The sequence below is a fragment of the Solea solea genome, chromosome 21 (assembly GCF_958295425.1).
Source record: "Solea solea chromosome 21, fSolSol10.1, whole genome shotgun sequence".
In the NCBI taxonomy this organism is placed as follows: domain Eukaryota; kingdom Metazoa; phylum Chordata; class Actinopteri; order Pleuronectiformes; family Soleidae; genus Solea; species Solea solea.
In genome coordinates, this window is record NC_081154.1 from 15,291,063 (window position 1) to 15,313,067 (window position 22,005).

The 22,005-nt window shown below is 40.8% G+C and overlaps 2 protein-coding genes and 1 long non-coding RNA gene across 3 annotated transcripts in view; 2 read left to right on the forward strand and 1 right to left on the reverse strand.

Moving 5' to 3' along the window:
• The window catches only part of afap1l2 (actin filament associated protein 1-like 2), a 51,101-nt gene that overhangs the window by 17,083 nt on the left and 12,013 nt on the right, over positions 1-22,005 (reverse strand). Inside the window, exons 2-4 of the mRNA XM_058621032.1 lie at positions 13,542-13,670; positions 7,870-7,935; positions 5,257-5,348 (exon numbers count right to left, since the gene is read on the reverse strand). Coding sequence (XP_058477015.1) covers positions 5,257-5,348; positions 7,870-7,935; positions 13,542-13,670 — 287 coding nt within the window. The remainder of the gene's footprint in view (positions 1-5,256; positions 5,349-7,869; positions 7,936-13,541; positions 13,671-22,005) is intronic.
• On the forward strand, positions 1,825-4,360 carry LOC131448502 (kelch repeat and BTB domain-containing protein 13). The gene has a single exon (XM_058621033.1). It carries the CDS (start codon positions 2,167-2,169, stop codon positions 3,682-3,684), a length of 1,518 nt encoding a protein of 505 aa, XP_058477016.1. The 5' UTR covers positions 1,825-2,166; the 3' UTR covers positions 3,685-4,360.
• On the forward strand, positions 15,502-19,226 carry LOC131448503 (uncharacterized). Its single transcript, XR_009234201.1, has 6 exons — positions 15,502-15,516; positions 15,834-15,997; positions 17,636-17,671; positions 17,799-17,960; positions 18,069-18,146; positions 18,875-19,226. It is a non-coding gene; the product is annotated as an uncharacterized LOC131448503 (long non-coding RNA).

A 22,005-nucleotide genomic window follows, 5' to 3' on the forward strand; every position in this document is an offset into this window, starting at 1 on the left:
AATTAAAACAAAGAGCCAGGCATTCCAGAGCAGCAGCTGCAGCAGCAGCAGCAGCAGCAGCAGCAGCAGCAGCAGACCCCCACAACACACCGCCCACTCTTATCTCCCTTTTTCCCCATTTTTTACTCATCATCAAAAAAAATAACTAGATCAGCATGTTGTTTGGGCCAAAGCTGAAGAGGAGCCATTCCACATACCAGCTGGACTTCTATTAAAAAAAGACAAGGGAGGGACGACATGCAAGGTGTGTGTCTGTGAGTGTATTTTCTTCCTTTTCCCCGCCACAACACTTGGAGATCGCTCCAGCTCTGTAATAGCCACTTTAAAACCTCACACACAGACACACACACACACCCTCACCACAGAAACGCCGGGTAGAAGGAATGGATCGAGGAGTCAGAGCATTAATAACAAAGCAAGAAGGGGGGGTGGGGGGGGGGGGTGGCAGAGGAGCTTAGAGTAACGAGTGGGAACGAGAGCCCAAAAACCGAGGAGTCAGAGGAACATGGAAAATCCCTGGTTCCCATGCCAAGAATCCGGTGCAGTGAATACACACACACACACACACACACACACACACACACAGCAAGAGAGAGACGCGTGTACATGTATTTCCTGGAAATAAATTCTAACCTTAACTATAACTACGACTTGCCTTTGCCCATAACTTAAACCCTAACCAACAGTATACAGTATATATATCTATATATCACTAAACTGTAGTAGAATTAGCGCCATCTAACGGTGAGACTGCAAACAGAAGAGGACACAAGGGACACGGCTGAAGATGGAGAAGCCAAAAGATGCAAAGAAGAAGAAGATATACTTCTACAAACATAATTAATAAAATAAATTCCTTTTCTGTTGATAAATGTAACACACAGGACCTGTAACTTTTATTATGATAACTCATGTTACGGGGTTTAAGGTCATACCTGCATTTCAATATTAGTTTAAAAATGTATGAATTCTGCTCAGGACAAGTCTGCCATCCACACGACTCTGGTGTTAGAAAGCACCGATTCTGTTTTGTTCTGTTTTCGTTTGAAAACTCAGGGGTTGACAAAGATGTAAATCTCCACATTCACTGCAGGTCTAAACAAAAATCTTTACTCTTACTTTTCTCTATTGTACTTTTTGTCATTAGAGCTATAACTTCTGAAAGGAGAAAATCTGCTTCCTGTTTACACTGGCAAGCACCCGTCCAGTGTACCTGAACATCACATGATATATGATTATAGGTGTGTTGGTGTGGATGCAGATTATTTTGATTGAAAGTGCTGTTGTGTACCTTTAATGTACACACAAGTGGGTTTTCAGCACCCCCCCCCCCCCCCCACACACACACACACAAGCCTAAAAAATCCATTTTGCCAGCATGACCTCTCACGGTCAAAATGTCCTCTCGAAGCTAGGCATGAATGTGTCCTGACAGCATACTCCACACACACACACACACACACACACAGAGGAGAAGTGTGATCGTGATAAAAATATTTGTTGCAGCTCAGTTTCAGCGGAACTCTCTAGACCGTTGCTCTCTCTAGAGTCGTTGTACCACTGTAATTCACAAAAACTAAAATCATCATGAATAAAAGGGTAATAAATGTCAGCTGTATGGTGGGAGGCACATATGATATTTATGTTTTTTGCCTTCTTGGGAACATTTTGACCTTTTCTGAAGCGTCATTGTTTTTCCTCCAGATTTAGGCCCCCCCCCCATCTGTTGGCATAAATGTTTACCAGTAATCATCTTTAAAGTTGAACTCTAAATAAAGAAGACCTCCGTGTGTACGACTGAAATAACCCCATAGGACAAAACTGGAGTTAAAGGGGAAATGCCTAATCATGAATAATTCAGTAAATACTGGTCTTGTGCTGGCCAATCATATCGTGGTTATGATAATCACCAGTTGCCGGCAGCCACAGTACCACTTGCTACGCTTGTCAACAGTGTTCCTTTCCCTGCCTGACGCCTGCGAGTGGCACAGCTGCTATCTATAGTTCAACTCTATTTTCAGCGCACGCAGACAGGACGCAATGGAAGTCGCACAAATCTTTATTTATCATCCAGCTCTGGGGAAAAAATTACCAATCTACACTCAAGTCACATGCTGTTTAGTCACTTGAGAGGCAGTTTCCAGGAGAATAAAGGTCTAGGAGGTCATGGATCTGCTCGAAGGCCCGAGAGTCCGCCGGGATATTCGTTCAGAGAATGCAGCCCTTGATCCAGAGCAATGGGAGCACGGAGCGGGCCGGGTGAGAGTGAGGGTGGAGGAGAGCTGGTTCACTGTGGATCGAGCCTTTCTGGGGAGGCACAGCGACTACTTCTGTGCTCTCTTTCAGTCGGGGATGAAAGAGAGTTACCAGGATGAACTCCACCTGAAGGCAGGTGTTCGTGCGCGGGGTTTTCTCACCGCGCTCGCCGTCTGCAGGGGGGAGATTCCCACCATCACCGACCCGGATGAGCTTACAGATGCGGTGGAGTGCGCCGCCTTCCTGCAGGTCGCGCGGCTGGTGCGTTATCTCTGTGACATCATCGATTCAGACAACTGCCTCTTGCTTTACCAAGCGGCCTCCATCTTTGGGGTCCAGCTACTGTTTCAGAGTGCGGCTCTGTTCCTCTGCGACGCCTTCTATGATTTAAAGGAAGAGGCGGAGAATACGATTCCGGATGAACTTCTTCAGTATTCTCAGTCGCTGTCTCCTCGTAGCTATATTGCTCTCGGCACTCACACTCCGTCCATGGAGCTGCTGCAAGACTCCTTCAGATTTGTTAGCTATCTTGATGAAACAGAAGGAGAGTGGAAGCATTTAACACACCTCCCAACTCTCTGTAGCACCTCCAGGGCAGGTGTGGCAGTGCTGGACAATCGACTGTACATTGTAGGAGGGGTTCACGGTTACAATAAGAGCACAGTAGACAGCAGCTTTTGCTACGACCCCGACTCAGGGGCCTGGACTGTACTCCCTGGTCCCCTGCAGTCACGGCACAACTTCACCCTGCTCGGACACGAGGGCCGACTCTATGCCGTTGGCGGCGAGTTTCAAAATCGGATTATTTCCACGGCGGAGAGTTATGACGTGTCGCGCGGCGAGTGGACATTTATACATCACGCGCCAAGGCCTGTGACGCATGCCGCTAGTGCAGTCGCACGGCGGAGGATGTTCTTTTGCTTCTGGAAACCACCACAGACCACAGACATCTACGAATATGAGCCGGGGAAAGACGAGTGGAGACTCACCACCACGTTGATCAGACACCAGAGCTACGGCCACTGTATGGTAGCCCACAGTGACAACTTGTACGTGATGCGCAACGGGCCCTGCGACGACTTCCTGCGCTGCCTAATGGACTGCTACAACATCACCACAGGCCAGTGGACAGCCCTGAACGGACTCTACATAAACAGCAAGGGGTCGCTGTTCACCGCTGCGATCCGGGGGTGCTCTGCATTCACTGTCAAGCACCAGCTCACTCTCGAGTACGCCGTCCGTGGAGATGGATGGAAGCCGCGCAGGCAGATGAAGGGCTTTCCAAAGAGTGGCTCACTGTGGACGTGTTTACTCAGGCTTCCCAAGACGGGACCAGTCACACCACAGCTGGATTCGGAAGGGAAGGAAGAAGAAATGGCTTTGCCAGACACATCTGAGGGATTTGTGGAAGCCATACCGCAACTGTGAAATTACTGCACGACTGAAAAACAACGTGTTGTTTTTGAGGGTTCCGAGACTATGAGTACACAAGTGTAAAAAAAGAAAAAGAAAAGTGGCGCACTGATAGTGAGCGGTGCTGGAGGTTGTTCCTCATTTCACTTTCTCATGCAGCCACACATGTGCACACACATGCTCACATGCTGACACTCGGCGTTTGTTCTGATGAGCAACAGCTGCTACTGTAGTTTTTATTAAGGGAGGCCACTGTGTGTGTGTGTGTGTGTGTAGTTCAAAGGCGCTGACGGGATGTTCTAAACCTCTCATTCCCCACCTTTTATTTTTTTCCCCCCACTGAAGTCACACTGGGCCAGTTCAGGAGCCACTGGTCCACCAGTGGACAGAAAACACAGCCACTCTCCCACACTCCTGCACGCATACTCGCTCAGGTTTGTTGCTCAATGAGTGATTAAATACCTGTTTCTATGGGAGAATACATTTCACTTGGCCTCAGGCCTGTGGCTAGTGGCCAGTGGGAAATGTTTTTTTGTCTTCCATGGCCACAGACTGCATTTATTTCAGTACATTAAAAGCCAGTGGAATTCTCTGGCAACATGTGATATCAATCCATAATACTTTATTTTGAATACTATTGAGTGCTTAGTGCTGGTAATGTTCTCACTGTAATAAAATACTGTAAATCTCATTTAAAGGTGGAATTTGTCTTTGGGCTCCTCTTGAATACACTGCACTGTACCTTGTGGGGTTGAGCGCACATTATTACCTCTCGCACCCTGAAAAGGCGACAGCATGTGTACGTTAAGCCAAATACTTTTGTGTTAATCTCCTGTAATGGAACGAGGCACGTAATCACTTGCCCAAACATTTACCCATCACACGTAAACATAATGATATATCTTAGAGGGATTGTTCAGGTTTTTTTTTTTAAAGGAGTGGTCGTATACCTGATACTCGGAGGCTCGCTTTTGTTGAAAATATGGAAAGAACTGAAAAATCTATGGCAAAAAGTCTATGGTATCTTCATGTTCGTTCAGAAAATCAGCCATTTTAATATCACAGCACACCTACGTCATCCAAATTCATCAAATATGGCAGCAGCAGACCTAAAAACGCTGATTTTCTCAATGGACTCAACGGTGATTGGAGTGAGTGTTTCTACGAAGCTATGCAAAACTCAATTTGGATATGTGGAGGCTAACTTATTCAAAAGATATTGTGGACTTAAAGAGGTATAGATCTTTTTGTTAAGTGGCTAAAGTCATGTTTTCGGCGCTGACTTTGTAGCTCTGATACAAAAACCTCACTGTTGTTGCGCTGTAATGCTGTGATTGAACACATATGTGGCGAATGTGTTTTATATTTGTAAATATGTACGTGTGTGTGTGTGTGTGTTTATTCCACTATTAATGTCATTACCAGAAATGTTATTCTCCGTTGTCTGCCCAAGGCCTACAGATGTAAAATAGCTTATAGCAGCAGCACTGTGCAGCTCAGGAGCCGAGCACTGTCGCTGTTAATCAAAAATGATAAGAATAAATAAATAAATAAATACATAAATAAATAAATAAGTAAATCACTTACTGTCCGGGGAGGCGGCAGGTCAGGAAGGCTCTTCTGTGGGACGGAAGCACTCTTAGCTGCCTTTCCATTGAGCAAGACATCTGATCGGTCAACTGTAGATGACGAGATGAAAAAGAAGTGGGGAGTCAGTGAATAAGAGCAGAAGTAAACAAGCAAATCATTCATCATTTAACTTTGAATTTAGACGCCATTTATAATATATTATTATATGTTTACATTCACTGCAAACACAAGACCCCTCGTTGTTACAACAACCATATGATAGAAAACACAGAACAGAAGACTGAAAGAAGTATGGGTTTTATGTTGTAATTCTTATTTGTCATTCATAATACCATTACCACATCTGTAGATTTGAAATTAATTTAAGCTGTAGGGGCTTTAGATGAACCAACACTGGACAGTATGGAAGCACAAATATCAGAAAAATATGAATAGACTTGTTGTGGCTGCTTTATCTTCATGGTGTCACTTTAATCATGTTCTAGTTTCCGCCATCCTGATGACGCAAGGTTCAATCACGCAAACAGTACAGATGTGTCAGTGTGACCACAAGAGCTTAACTTCACATCATTCACTAACATTTGAATGAGTGTTCACCTTCACATTAGCGTCTGAAAACGTCATTAAGTCATTTAGAAGCAAAGAGCGTGGCCTTATAACACAGGGTAAACCTTGACTCTCACATCTGGGGCTCAGTCTGTGTGAAAGAAAATCTGTGGCTTTGTTAGTGTTGCTGCTGAAAGTATGTGCGTTAAGTCTCGGGCTCCTTGGAACCACATTCTTCATCACTGTCCAAACAAAACAGGTCAGTCTCTCAGATGGTGCACGGCTCTGAAGAAACAGACAGGAAATGGTGAGTGAGGGGGAGGGGAGGGGGGGAGCCGAGAGCCGAGGGGGCCGCGGCTTACTTGCTGCAGCTTCTTCTCACGTCTGCTGCCCACTGCGACCTTATCAAAGTATGAGTGTGAGATGCAGCAACATGACACGCATGCACTGGTGTTGCGACACCTCCAACAACCTCAAAATACCAGTGCAAAGGAAGTTTACAGTGAAAAATATGACTCAAATCAGATAAAGATAAATGGATGCATGTATGGCAGTATCTCTTCCAAAGAACAATTCCTTCATCATATTTTCAGTTTCAGAAAATATCAGAACATTTTCTTTTACGATTATCTTTACCAAAAATAAGGGTGATTCATAATGTAAGGACTTTTTTTAAGGTCCATCTATCTGAAATAGGTCTGAAAGATTCTAGAGAAAGTGAACAACATTTTAACACATAGCTTACTTAACCAAAAAAAAATCATAATGTTGTAATGGTACACAAACATGTTACATGTAACCAACGAAACATATATTTAGTGATCATTTTAAAGAAACACCTCAAAATGTAAAATATTAACACATTTCTCTATTCATATGTATCCCATTCATGGAAATTCACTATAATGAACTTGTTCTGAATGCTTTTTGTGATATAAGTATTTATATTATTGTTGCATCCCAACAGCATATAACAATTGTATCCAGTTTCATGAAACACATGTGGATATTCTTAGTTCTTCAGTGGCATTGGTGGTTAATGTTGGTTAATGTTGGTTTTGGTTTAACTTGGTAGTTTATTTCCTGTTTTCCTTGTGTGTCTTCTCCTAACATAACTTCCCTGATTACGCTCACCTGCCCTAATAGGCTGCACCTGTGTCTTGTTACCCCTGCTTCCTCCTGTGTCTCACCCGTGTGAGTTGCTGTAATCTTTTGTCCCTCAGTGTTTAAGCATGTAACTCTGCGTCTGTGACCTCCGACCTAGACCTCTGTGTTAAACCCGTGCCTTTGAGCCTGACTCAGCATCTCACTATCTCCATTTGGATCTTCCTTTCTGGTGGAAAGTGACAACCGAGGCTGACAGGTAGGTATTTAAATTGTATCTGCTGTTAACATGAGTTGAGGTAAGTAATAGTTCAGGTTATTTCAAGATTGGCTGTGTGAGGTACTGACACAGGTGTTTGCTCATAAAACCTTAAGTCCATGATATCTTAAGAATTTGTTCACCTCTTTATCGTATGATTAGACAGCACTTTCACTCTCCAGCACCAAAAATCTATAGAGAAAATCACACTTTTTACCTTATGGGGACACTGGAGCTTTGTCTGGTAAGTTTGTGTGAAAAGACTTTTACAGATAGATTAAATTAAAAGTTACAAAATGACATGTTTGAATGTGCTGATGGAGCCAGAAGCAAATCTTAAACATTTCTCAATGGATTTTAGTGCAGGAAGTGAGTTGTTTACGAAACAAAACAAATTGTTTACAGCTGAATAAATGCTGCCTCAGGTGAGATAAAGCTGCAGAGATGTATCTTTTCTTAGGATATCAGCTTTATCCCTTTTGAATTATCCCTTTAATAAGGAATAGCCAAAGTAATTTCATGTATCATGTTCGAAATCCAATTATTCTATAGCTGCTAAAACATCATTTAATCGATAAAACCATATCACCATTGTGCCTAAAATGTAAAATTAGAGGCAGTACTCCATGTTTTCAGTCACAATATTGTACTTCATATATTGTTTTGCATTTTGCTATCTTTCACACGCTCAAAACTCACACCTTTGTCGTCTTTGTCGTTCACACCGACAATCACTTTGTTCATGTAGATGTACTCCTCGTCTGCACCTGCATGGAGACAGAAGAAGTGGTTAACAGCTGACATGGGGGAACTTTATTTTCCACAAATGCTGACGGTCTCCTTGACCACGGAAACTATATGTGGAAACAGTGTAATGACACCAAACAAAGCAAAACATTTGAAAATGACAGAGCTATATTTGTAGTCTCAGTTTGTTTCTTTGATAATAGTGAAAGAACCAGGTGACTGACTGTGTCCAAACAGAGGACAGAGCTTTAAAAACCATGATGTATGAAGCATTGTAGCTTGACTCAAACTGAACATAAACAACCTGTCAGGAGAACTCGTGTCTCACTAAAACCCCTGTTGGACAGGTGAGGGCCCAGCTGTTAAAAACATCACTATTCCCAGACTCATTATAGTGTTCTTTGACTTCCAGAATCCTCTGGATTGGGACAAACCACAAACGTCTTGCCTAAGAATGATCAGCTGTCAGATTTGGTTTCATTTATATAATAAGGCAGATTTGGGAGATTGAATAAAAGCTCGTTTGACATTCGATCGCCAATCAAATACCTGCATCGCTCTAAAACGTTCTTAAACTGGCGTCGCACCACGGTAAAAAGCTTCCAACAACTACACAGTCACATGGAGAACATGAATATTTAGCTTTCAGGGGAATTTGCACAGAAAACTCTGGACTCCACCTATGTGCCAAACAAACTTTAATCATGTTTCTCAACAGACCAGGATTAAAGGAGAACTTCACCCAAACAAGAGGCCCATTGTGCAGACAGATGGGCCCATTATTGACACCCACTGTTACTGTGACGGGCATTCATCAGACTTTAGTCGGACAACTCCTTGGTTGCACAGATGGAGTACTGTATCACGTCTAACTTTGAAGTGTGCACAATGAGACACACAGTCCTAAACCTGATCTATAGACTTCAAAAGAGTTTACACACTTACAAAATGAGGACTGCACTTGAGTATCGCATGATGTGTCCACTAGAGGCACACTAAGTCAGACATGATACGGCTTTATATTAAACTAAGAAAAGGATCTAGGTTACAGTCAAGGCCGGGGATTCCTTTGAAGAGCAGTGCGGGGGAAATGGAAAGTTTACACGATGACAGGAGTTAAACACAGACAAGTGAACATGACTCCTGTTTGCGTAACCATCTAAATATTTGTGTGATTGTATACATATATTTACAGGTCAGTGTGAAGGGTCCCATCATTTATGCAAAATGTGAAGACAACACAACTTTATCTAGAGTTCACAGCCAGCCTTAAACTGAGGTCAGAAGCACATACATGCTGCGAAGAGTGTCTGTGTGTGTATATGTGTGTGTGTGTATGTGTGTGTGTGGGTGTGTATATGTGTGTGTGTATATGTATGTATATGTGTGTGTGTGTGTGTGTGTGTGTATATATGTGTGTGTATGTGTGTGTATATGTATGTATGTATATATGTGTGTGTATGTATGTATATATGTGTATATATATATATATATATATATATATATATATAATATATATATATATATGTGTGTGTATGCTAAATCACACATTTAGCACACACACAATCACATGTAAGGGAGATATCACAGACAGCTCTATGCAGCAATGAAGAGGTCTATTTTTTTTTTGTGTGATCTGAGTAGTCTTCCCGTTTTTAATAGTGAAGCCCAGAGCGGAGGACTGATGTCGCAGTTAGCCAGAAGAGGGCGCCCCTGTTGGGTGTGGCTGTAAAAATCACTAATTGAATATCACTGCCATCATCTGATAGGTTTCCTGGCTGCACGTGATGTCAGTGAAATTCCTGTTTAAAAGACGAGCATGTGGCCGGTTAAATCTTCAATCTTGAAACTGTCCAGCTGATCTTGACATTGTGCATGTATTGTCCACATGTATCTGACTGATGCCGTTTGTTAAAAGAGCCCAAAAACACAATTAAACCTGTTTTAATACGCTTTGCAGGATCAGAGAGCGTCAATCCCAACATACTATTATGTAACAACCTGGAGATGAGACTCAACAATCAACTTTTGCTTGTGTTCTTGCCTCCTGCAGCTTTAACATGGTGCAGTAATTACAAACTATCAAAGACAATGTCGTTACACAGCCACATCAAGAGTTGGAGCGTCTCTTCTGCAGTTGTGGGACAACACAGTGCAGCTGGTTGCTCTAAAGTGAATTAGTTCCACAGCTGCGGTGCAGTTTTGAGGAAGGTCGTTTGATTGAATTAACAAACTTTAGCTGACTAAGATTTTACCCTGAGAGGAAATCAAACAGAACTCTAACCTTTTGGTGATACTCTAGAGAAGGTTTCGCCTTTTGAAATGGAGATCGTGAGGTGAAATCAAACAGCGGCAGCAGAATGAGACCATGTTTTGCCTGTACAGTGAAACCAAGTTTTAGGGGAACAGAGTTGAAACGCTATTAATAATCTGTTTCTCAAAGGAAGTGAGCATCCCTAGAGGATAAATGCAGCTTCGGAAAAATGATACAGCTTGGAGCCAGGAGAGGAAGTATGCAGAGACAAGTCCAGGACCTGAACATGGAAGTGTGTGTGTGTGTGTGTATTTGTTCTTCTCTTTAGGACCCGTTCAGGCATTAACACTGACCTTGTCAGGGACAAAACCTGGTCCTGAAGTTTAGGTGTCGGATTTGAATTGTGGTTAGGGTTAGGGCTGGGGTTGAGTACTCACTGGTTAGGGTTGGGGATAACACTTAGTTTAAGCTGTCTAAATGAATCATTTTTATTTAAAAAACAACTTCAGATCATAAACGCTTTTCTGCTGCGCCTTAGAAATACGTTGCATCCTAACACAACAGAAATGTGTGACCATTGTGCACATGATATAAACAGGAAGCTTATTATCCCCTCTGCACTTGTTTACCTAGTTTCATAAAGTATTCAAGAAACAACAATGGTGAAATGTCAAAGCATGGACTTCTCTTGTGTGCAACGATGAGGTGAAAAGAGTTTTTCATAGTGGATCATCAAGTTCAGAAGTCTCTTTTTCCTTCTCCCAGACTAAAATACAGCCTGGGAGTTTTCAATCGAACACGCAGCCATAAGCACTTTCCAACTGCGCTGGTCGGGACAGTAACGCAGCAGTAATGTGGCCCGCAGGTGTATCCGGAGCAGAATCGTGTGTTTTTAAATGAAAATGGGAGTCGCGCAGATGTAGCCTGAGGTTTCTGGGTCATTCATTATCCCAAGTTAATCACACATTTAGCAGCTGAGGCTCAGACGAGGCCTGTCAGACCAGCTCACAGTGGAACAGAGTGACTTCCAGGCATCATAAATCACAACGTGCCACCAGCAGTTGCGCCACTTTCATGTCGAGTCAGTGAGTAGAAAAACAAGCGTGTCATTTGTTGTTTGACAGGACGCTTTAACGGGCCATACATCATTTTATAATGAAGCGAGAGGTGCTTTGTCTGAGTTTAGATTCCTTGTCAGCGCCAGCTAATAACCACGATCGGTCACAGAATCGAAATGTCAATCTGATAATGTTGCAGTGGAGGTAAGAATGCACACAAAGAGGTTGAGCTCAGTGACCCCAAAGAGCTATTAGAGAACCAAAAATGGGATAAAAAGCCCCACATGTATTAGTTAATAGAAGCCTGCAAGGGTTTCAGTGTAATCCTGAGAGTTTACAATAGCAAAATAATAACAGAGTGGGCTGCTTGATAGGCCAAAATGTCAGTAATGTAAGCTCAATGAATTGTGGGAAAGAAAATGCTTGACCATATGTTACATAAGATTGAGTGCACGAGGACAGACAAACTGACAGTTTGTCTAACAAACATTTCAGTGACCAGTAGTAAAACATTTGTGGTGAGACCTCAACCAGAGCAACAGTCATGTAGACACACGAACCACAATATTAAATACGGGGAAGATTTATAGTGTGGAGAGCTTTCTGATTATTTTACTGGAAATATGACTTTGTCCAACAACACCAGCAGGGATTGTGGCAGATTACATACGTACATGTAGTCATTTGAACCCACAAGTGTATGCTGTGTTCTGTTTGACCTTCCCAATAAATACTTTTAAGGGTACATAAAAAGCGTGAACTATCCCATTAACTAATGAAAAAAAACACCATTACAATGTAAGTGATTGCCAACGCTACATGAATGTTAATAAATGCAAAGAACTACTCGTATTTCATAGAGCTGCTGGGCCTCTACATAGACTATTGTTTCTGCAGTCAACTCAAAACTGAGAGCAGCCAAGATTTTATCACTTAAAGGAATCGTTCACAGCAAAATCATTGTTTACTTTTGAATCATTTACAATATACGCAGTGATTTTAATAAAAAAATCAGTTGATTGTATTTGAGGTTACTCTGAACTATAGTACTACTATCCTGTCCCTGTATAAAAGAAGCGTGTCCAACGCCGCTATAGCGGGAGATTTGTCCCTTTCAGCTTGTTAGGATAAGCTGCTTTATGCATAACCCTCTCCTGACCATCATGATAATCAGGCTGCCTGGATTTATTTCGATGTTATGGCAGGTAGAATTGTCAAACAATGTTCAATGAGCGAGTGCTTCTGCCGCATTTTCCCAAGATAACTTTCACTTTCGATATCTGGCAGTTATTCAACCATTTAGGAATAAGGGACTGAGAAGCTGACACCACCAATGTATGAATCTTGTCTGTGACTGGAAGACGGCGGGGTCACACCCTGGACATATCGCCCATGTCGACCGTTAACTTCAAAATATTTAATTATTTTGGCTGAATTTCAGTCTTTTTGTCAATCCAGAAATGCACCAGTCTGGCCTTTACACAGTTTTCTTCTTCTGTGTACTAATGGGTCCACATTATCTGGGTGTGTTAGTCCGACTTTGAGATGTTTGATTTAGCAAAGTTTCAGTCAGACTGACATGTTGACATGTGTTTTTAAAAGTCCAGGTGAAGTGGAACTAACACACTAATTCAATTTTTTGTATTTAATGTCATGTAAACATATTGACTGATGCTGAAAGCCAACGGGAGCGCCCTCTCTCTCTCTCTATTATTAGTCTCCTGTCACAGGCCATATTTCCTCATAAACCAGAGGATGTGCATAGGTCTGTTTCTGTCTCAGATCACTTAATTTACAGTAAACTGGAAGGAAATATGATCAAGATATGTTGGCAACTCTCTCTTCCTCTAATGTTGTTCTCCACATGTCCATTATATGTCACAATGACGTAAAAACCTGTTTCCAAAGTCAAAACAAAGATAATATTCCCCAACATCAGACCATGGATAAAACCGCAGCGACGACATGAAGTTTAGTCTGTTGTGTTTCTTGTTTTATTTCCTCACTACCAAGTTTTAACAGTTGTAATTCAAGTTCTGTTTTGTTTTTGTTGTTTTTTTTCAAAGGCAGCTTGTCATGATAAGCACCCCCCACAGCATACTGGCTGCTCTGACATGTGTATCAGTAGAGCCTCATTGATACAGTGGATGTTTTCCAGGCTGTAATTTGTCTTTGGGGAACTAAGCTGTGGAGCTTAGTCTAATCCACATTCTTAATGAAAAATCTCCTCTGTTGCATCGCCCTGCTGTATTACTGTACACAGTATATCAGTCTATTTGCATGTATGTAGTTTAGTTTTAGTTTTTCCTCGTACCGTTGGAGATTCTGTAGGATTGGAGAAGATCAGAGAGCAAGCCCTTCTGAATGGTGGCGTTCCCACTCAGGTTCTCCCTGTCCAGAATGAGCAGGAAGCGGTGGAGCTCCATCAGGATCTGGTCCAGCACTGGAAGCACAGACAGAGACATGTACGGTAAAGTCTCAGAGGTGTTGCAACAGAAAAACTCCTAAATTCAGAACGGTTATAAACATTTCTTGGTGTGGAAATATATGGACATATTAAAAAAATGGCGTTAGGCCAGGACTTCCCCATCAGCATGAAAAAAAAAGCACCTCTGATGTTTCTGTGCAGAAATATTGGGAGCATTGAATGGAAATTTATGGCTGAAGACACAGAGTTCAGCTGAAGGGCATGTCTTTTATCAGTGCTTTCAGCTGCTGGTTTGTGAGCGGTTTCATTCTCACTGTTTGGCTTCTTCTTCGGTTTTAGGCTCAATGCTGTGAGCCAACATTTACCATGGGAGAAACCCTTCAGAGGTTTTCAGCTGGCAGCAGTCGATAAACAGTCAGACCTCATGTCATTCACTCGTGTCTCTCTGGCGGGACTCAGATTGACAGTTGCGCGTCTTTCTGAGGTTGCTTTGGGGAGTTGCAGGGGTTTAGTGAAAGGTCAAGTCCAGAGGGCGGAGCCTGGGTCCGAGTTGGCGGGGCCAGAGTGCCTGGGTGCATCCCACACACATCCTTCAGGGGTCAGAGCTGCGCTCACAGCCCTCTCCTGTGTGTGGGGAGCGCTTTGTATTTCCCGTCGCTCTCTCTTAAACTTCATGAATAGGCCCCTTGCTGCAGTGGGCCCCAGTGTGTAAGCACTTCAGCAGAAGATGAGACTGAGGGGAAATAAAGAGTTGTTTTGAGGGGAAAGGTGGGGAACACGTCAGTGACGGTGTGTAAAATCCCCACAGAATCTAGGCCATCTGCTTTCTTACATGTTCTCTTGTATGTGTCTGGCTAATGTTGAAGATATTACATTTTCTTCACTTAGAAGACTCCTGCTGTGAGGCTGCAGCTAACAATTACTTAGCGCTTTAGTGGGGACCAAAGCATTGCGTCTCTAGATGTCTGTTGAACAAGAGGTTTGATACCACAGTGTTTACATTTAAATTATGTATAAATACTGACGGTTACATCACATGTCATTTTAGCAGACGCTTTTATCCAAAGCGACTTACATGTAATGTAAATACTGATGCTTCAGCTGTTTTGGTCCCCACTAAATTGTCTGTTCATGTGTGCGCTCGCCTCCTCCTGTGGACACGCCCCCAGTGTTTCAGAGAAGAGAATGTTGCTGAATTTGACATGATTTGAATCCTAATTTTTAAACATTTAGTGACTTTAAGTTGACTTTAACTGAAGCATTTTCTTTTAACTTCTCTGACATTTTGAGACAGGTTCACTTTCTAAAACTATGGAGAAGCAGCATTCAGTTTCTACACTCTACAGATCTGGAACAAACTTGTGGACAATGACGGTAATGCTAAAGCTAAGTTTTTCCAAATTGACGCCCAAGACCTTCTTTCCTTGTCCTTATTTACTAGTTTTTTTTCTCTCTGTAACTTATTGTGTTTATTTCTTAATTTAAATTATTTTTGTTTTAAATGCCTGTTTTACTTATATTAGCCAGAATAACGCTTTAATATAAACTAAGACATTTGTAAATGTGTTCCCTTGTCTTGCCATGGGAACAAATCTACAGTCAGCACAGAGCCTTCTTATCCATGACAACCAAACTGCTCTAACGAAAATGGTAACTAAGTTAAAAAGGATTAAACAAACCCTTAAAGTAACGACCACTAAAGTGTGAATACTTTCACCTCCACATCAAATTAAAAAGCCATTACAAGGGTAATAAATCTGTTCCTCTGCACTGTAAAACGCTACAGCCCCTTTTAGTTATGTCAAATTAATACTTCTATTTAACTCAAAGAGCTCTGACAAGTTTTGGATTTTAAACTTAAGTTTGCACGTTTTCTGAATTTAAACTTTAAGTTCTATGTTGTGTTGACAATTGATGATCTTGATGTGTTCACTTAACTAGAATTTCTGAGTTATGATTAAATTGTGCGTGGGTGGTGAAAAGGGCGGGCTTTCATTGAGCAGGGGTGAGGGGGGATGGCAGGTGGCAAGATGGAAAAAAAAAGCAGCTATTACTTTTAATCTTGAAAGAAAATCGTCTTTAAACCATGGCAAAGTTTAAAGGTATATAAAATGACCTGTCTGCACATACAGCTAAGTTTTGTGTTCACAATTATGAATCTATAATCTATAAATATAGAAAAAAGTGGTAAACAAAAGAGGACTACTTTCCATGGCGGATGGATAATATGCAGCGCTACCTGATAACAACCTGTGAATAGTGGCGGACTCTTTTTCTCATCGAGTTGGAGCAGCAGGACCCCTAAAGGAGAGGAACTTTCCTACTGATTTACCTTACCGAAGGTGAGTTTTTATATATATCTTTTGATTAAGTATGTGTAAATCAATCTTAATGTTGTTTAAAATGATGTTTGAATGTAGATTTTAGTTTTTAACTGTAGCTGAAAACTTAATTGAAGTCGATAATAAGCTAACTACCGTGACCTTGTTAGACTCATTGTGGGCAAATTTCCTTAACCGCGCCTTTTCTAAAAAAAGTACATAATTCAAAAACATTAACCAATTAGGTCCGTTTTTATATATATTTAATATGTCTGGTTTTTAGCTAGACGGAGAGATGAGACCTTCATTTGCGTCGGACCTTCGTTTAATTTTAATTTTTTTTTTCCAATGTAAACCTGTGTTGTCAGTTAAACACGTAATTAGCGGCGTAAAAGCAAACCTAATTTTAACGGCGGCAATTTTTTTTATCGCGATATCAACGTTCCTTTTGGCCGAGCAAAATTTGTAGTTTTTTCACATACTGTTGCAACAACTAGTAACGTTAAAAAAACTACAACACCACACCGGATATAGCTAGACCGGAAAGAGTAGTAGGTGAACGTTACGCTTTGAGTGGATGACAGCGCTCCTCCGTCTCCAAGCGGGCTCTGCGTATCCAACACAGCCTGGATCATTTCTCGCCGCACTCCCTACATCCAAGTAATGATGTATGCAGTGTTATCAACTAAGCTGGCTGACCCCCCCAAACCGTAGTAAGGATACGTCCAAAGACCGCTAGCTCCTTTAGCTCGGGTTAGCTCGTTACGGCAACAACACACTAAATCGTGGGACTTTGTCTGCGTTGAAGAACTGCACTTTATTCACAGCACTGCAGGGTGATACACAGCCTCTCTTATTATTGTGCGGCTCGCACAATAAGAGGAATAACTCAAAAATATGCAGGGTGACAGAGATATTCACCTGCAGCTGGCTAATGTATGTCTGATATCATGTATGTATATGTGCTATGTAATGTCTCTTCGTAGAATAAGATGTGTAATAATAATTAATCTAAAATAATATTTTGACACATTTTGGCTTGAACAAATATTGCGTCTCCTGTATAGCTGTAATAGCTGTATTGCTATTTCAATAACATTTGTATTAATTGTTCAGCCCTACACTACAGTATATGCCAATATTGTTTAAAATAAAAAAAACATTTGCAGAAAGTAAGCTGATCCACTTTTCTATGTTGATAAGAGCTTTGAAATGAGAAAAATAATGGGACAAAAATAAATCAAGGGACATTTAGAATAGATAAAAAATGTGTGATTAATTGCGAGTTAACAATGACATTAATGTGATTAATCGCAATTAAATATTTTTATTTTGACAACACTAGTAATCACCTGATGTTTCCGTCAGTCACTATTGAATTAAAACGAATGTTGCTGTAGACTAAACTGGTTCCGTCTGTTGACGTGTGTCTTAGCCAGCAGAAAAAGGGTGTATGAGGAGGGTCAGTGATGCTGTGGGACTGGTAGTCACACTCATGATATAGTTAAGGATTTTACATTACATTTTAATTTAAATCAGTCTATTGTCTCTGTCACCAACAGCAACACTGCATAAAACAAAAGTAAATGTGTTGATAATTTTGTGTAATATGCCTACAGATAAACAATTAATATACTGTATGTTTTTCCCAATTTTCAGATATCTGCAAGAATGGGCATTTAATGAAGTGGAAATGTAAGTTTTGTCCATTCTTCAGTGCGCAAGGAGCCTTTAGTGTATTTTCATTGTCTTTATAAAGCTTTATGCAGCTCCAATTTCTTTCTCTCATGCCCCCTTTTCTGTATTTTGTCATTTGTTTCAGCTGAGTGCTGAGTTCGACAGAGTTGTCACCAAAAACCTGCTGGAGTCATTTCTGGAAGGACTAGATGCCACAATGGCAAGTCTGTTGGAGCTCTACAAAGCTGGGGTGGCATCAAAGAGGAGGTCAAACCTGAGCAGTGTTCTACAGTGTCTTCAACAGGAGGTATGGACTGTTCAGGAAAACAAATCTAATTTCTTATAAGTATGTACCAAAATAAGATGATTATAGAGGATTCTATTGCATTTACATACTCTTGCCTTTTTTGTGTAGGACACAAACCAACACAAAAGAACAGCTGCCTTACTTGATCTGGCTGAGGATTCGTCAGATGTAATCAGGATGTGTGATGTAAGTCAATGTATTTACTAGGGCTGGAGAAATTACTCGATTAATAAATTAATCTTCATCTACTTTGATAATTGATTAATCGGTTTGAGTATTTTTCTTTAAATAAGAAAAAATAAGTTTTCTGATTGTTCAGCTTCTTAAATGTGAATATTCACTGGGAATATAATTTCCAGGTTTGAAGAACACTGATCAACATTTTCAATGTTTACTGACATTTTATTGATGAAACAACGATTAATCAAGAATTTTGAAAATAGTTGTTATTTGCAGCCCTAGTCTTTTATACAGATTTTTTTTTGCCATAATTAAAATATATACAATATTCCAACTACCAAGGACTAATCTGAAACTGTCAGTCCTCAACATATTTAACAAAATCTTCTACACAGAATTTACAGTAATAAAATGGAGGACTAGCCTGGCTAATGTCAGACTGTATCTCAATCTTATTTGAGATTGAGTATTAGTGCAGACCTTGTCAGAATAAAGGTTCAACCACTGTTCAGCATCAGTACATGTTATACAAAACAGTACAATTTAAGAAAGATGCAGCAACCTGGCCCTCAATAGGCTGTATTAAAGGGGGTTATGTCTGTAAAATTTTTAAGTATTGATAAAATAATGAGATGTCACAACTGTTCTATCAGTATATTTTGACATTCATAAAAAAAAAAAAAAAACATGTTTTCCTTTTATGATAATTTAATTGTCTTTATCTTCGTCATCAGGCTCATGGAGAAACCCTTGATGAGAGGAATGCAGGTTGGACTGTTAATTGGACATGAGGAATCTCGGCACGGTGCATTTGCTCTCAAAATCTTCAACGTGGCTGTGGTGGTATAAGAGACAATCATTCTTCATGACCTACAGGATGTGCCCACAGGCTTCGCCATGCTGATGGGAGCAACATACTGCCTGAACCTCCAGTACCCACACCACATTGGGCCAAATTATAATGTGGAAATGTATGATACTTAACAACTTGTCTTTGGTGTGGTTTAGACATTTTGGCTGGTTTTGTTAGCACAGCTGTTTTTTAAGCTGCTGTTTAACGTGGTTCAAATAAATGACTGCAAGAGCTGCAAGAGTCGATTGTGATTATTTCAAATCATTAAGCTTGATAGCATCAGTCAAAATAAAATAGACATTCAAATTAAAACAAATATGAAATTAAAATTTTCTTAACTTGATAGGACAAGTTGTGTCAATATAAAATAGTTGTATCAACTTGAAATTGTAATTTATTATAATGCAGAAAGTGACTTTTAAATCTCTGTAAATACAGGATATTTATTTGTTTGAATTTGCTGTAACGAGTTGAACCACAAAGCGATTGAAAGTTGAATCAACTTTATAACTAATAGAAGAATGTTGAGATAACTATACCACTGCACTTTACTCAACTTTATTAACTTGAGTTTATTAGTCAAAACAAGGATAATGCTTAAGTTGAGTTGAATTGCAATTCTAAGGCAGCAGGTGAACTTCCGTTTGCAAGTTGAACAGACTAAAAATGTCTTACAGTGTGTGTTTAAACTCTTCTGAAATCTGTCAGTCTTGTCTTTAGTGGCTCCTTCCGGCTCAAACTGATCACGAACCAAAACATTCATGCCCTCTCCATTCTTCTTCTTCTTCTTCTTACACTCCCACGCATCAAGCGTTTTCAGCAAAGGGGGACATTTCTGCAGCATAAGGCATCATGCCACGATCACATTTGCCTTTCAGGGATGGGTGAGAGGCGTTCCCAAAGTAAACTGCCATCTTTTTTCATCTCACCCAAGCTGACTCAAGTTCAGGCGAGAGGACACTTTTGTGAGGGGGACCTACATCAGCGACTGTGACACACACAAACAAACACACCGAAAAACAATAAAGACTCTCCAAACATTTATCGACTGCTCTTTGTGTTGACATGTGACTGTGATGCTTCTAACCACACACATTGACTCCCATTGCGTTTCTAATCGCTGTTTAGGCGCTAACGTTCAGTCATCTCCGTCCGAATGTAAACAATTTTTTTTCCCGGCTTCTCCTCCACTGTGTGTTTGCAGAGATTGACTCGGATGGCCTTTTGGATTGGAAGACCCTGGGAAACCGAGTCAGCTGACAGGACAGGAAGGTCTGCAGCGGGCCGTCTCTGTGGGCTACGGGTTGGCCAGACGCCCACCGCACATCCAGTGAGTGACCGCAGCCTCCACAGCATAAACAATCCCCTTCTGTAGAATGGCCAAGAGGAATTTGAAAAACTCTCAGCCAGTCAGATTAGCCCACTGTTTTCTAACTAACAGTTGCAACTGAAACAACGAAACAATAAAATAAAGCATCATAATGAATTCACTTCTGTTGAATCATTGAATTTTAATTTAATTTAATTTAAAGGGACTACATCATGCACAAGGAAAATGATTCTTCCTCTTCTGTGAAAACAGAAGAATACAACTAAAGAGGTGGAGTTGTATCAACCTTATCTGGCTGCCTGAGCACCCATGTTGGACTCTTGCTATAGATTTTATCTGACTATTGTCAAAAGAGATGAGAGCAGAGATGATACATATCTGATTGTTGTTTTATCAGTGCTGATCTGCCATCTGTTTGACCTTGTCTGCCTCAGGCTGCAGTCAGTGGAGACAAGCTTGTTCATTAAGTTCGACTTCAGTTGTTTTTTTTAATCAGCACTTCAAAAAGAGCCGTCACCTCCCGTGTCTCTGTGAGCATGTGGGCGACAAGTTGCAGCTACTTTTCAGTCTTTAAGTGCCATCATCAAGCAGCTGCTTCACTTCCTGACCCCAAAATATGAAAAGGTCTTATTTATAAACAGTTCGCTCTAACTGTTATATATTACAACAGCAATATTTAAATATTTAAATGAACTTGACCGATTATTAAAGACACTATGTGTTGGATTACAGGTTTCCGGCACCAAAGTCGATGGAGAAAATAATCGTTCACAAGGAAACAGGAGTTGCTGATCTACTGCTGGTTAGTTTATGTCACTTAGATAAATACAAACACAGGATTTCAAACAGTTTAGTTGCAAGATAACAACATTTATAGTGACTGTTACTATTGGAGGCAGCAGTCGATTAATAACACGTGTGCCCTGATGTTAAATGACTGGTTTTCTCTATGGACTTTGGTGCAGAGAGTGTGAGGTTTAAAGTCTAATAATGAGATTAAGTGATGAATATATTATCCTTAAGAAATTGTGGACGTAAGCAGGTGTTGATTTCATGACATGAGTGTTTTGTTAAGTCTGTTTTTTACCTCAGGTAATACCTCATTCGACCACACTATCCCTTTAACAATTATATAGAGCTTTTATATTTATTTTCCTTCCTTTCTTAAACAAATGCATGTAAAAAAAATCTATACAGTTTCAAAACTAAGATTAGAAATAACCCAATGAAACAAAGAATGGAGAAAAAAACATGATGTCATGCACACACATAATAGTGTGTTTGTAAAACCCCAAAATAGAACCAAAGTGACATGAAAACTAACTGAAACAAGTCACAGAATAGGTCAATAGGCTAAGTGAGAATGACATTCACAAGAAAATAGGACTACGCTCAAGTCTGCATTGAAAAGAGCTTTTCATTCACAGAGGAAACTGAATTGGACTGCCCCACTATTCTCCATGTTAAACTGGAACAAATCTTCAGCTGAACAAGAGGGTCTTGTCAGGATCCTGGCAGCCCCTCCCGTCCCGAGAGGCTACTTGAGCTACATCATCATCACTGACAGGCAACATCTCAGAGCAACCGAGAAAATCCATTTCTTCTTATCAAATCAACAAGACAGACACGGCGCTCGGATTTCAGTCAGATGGCTTCTGGGTTAAATGCGACAACTGGGGGGG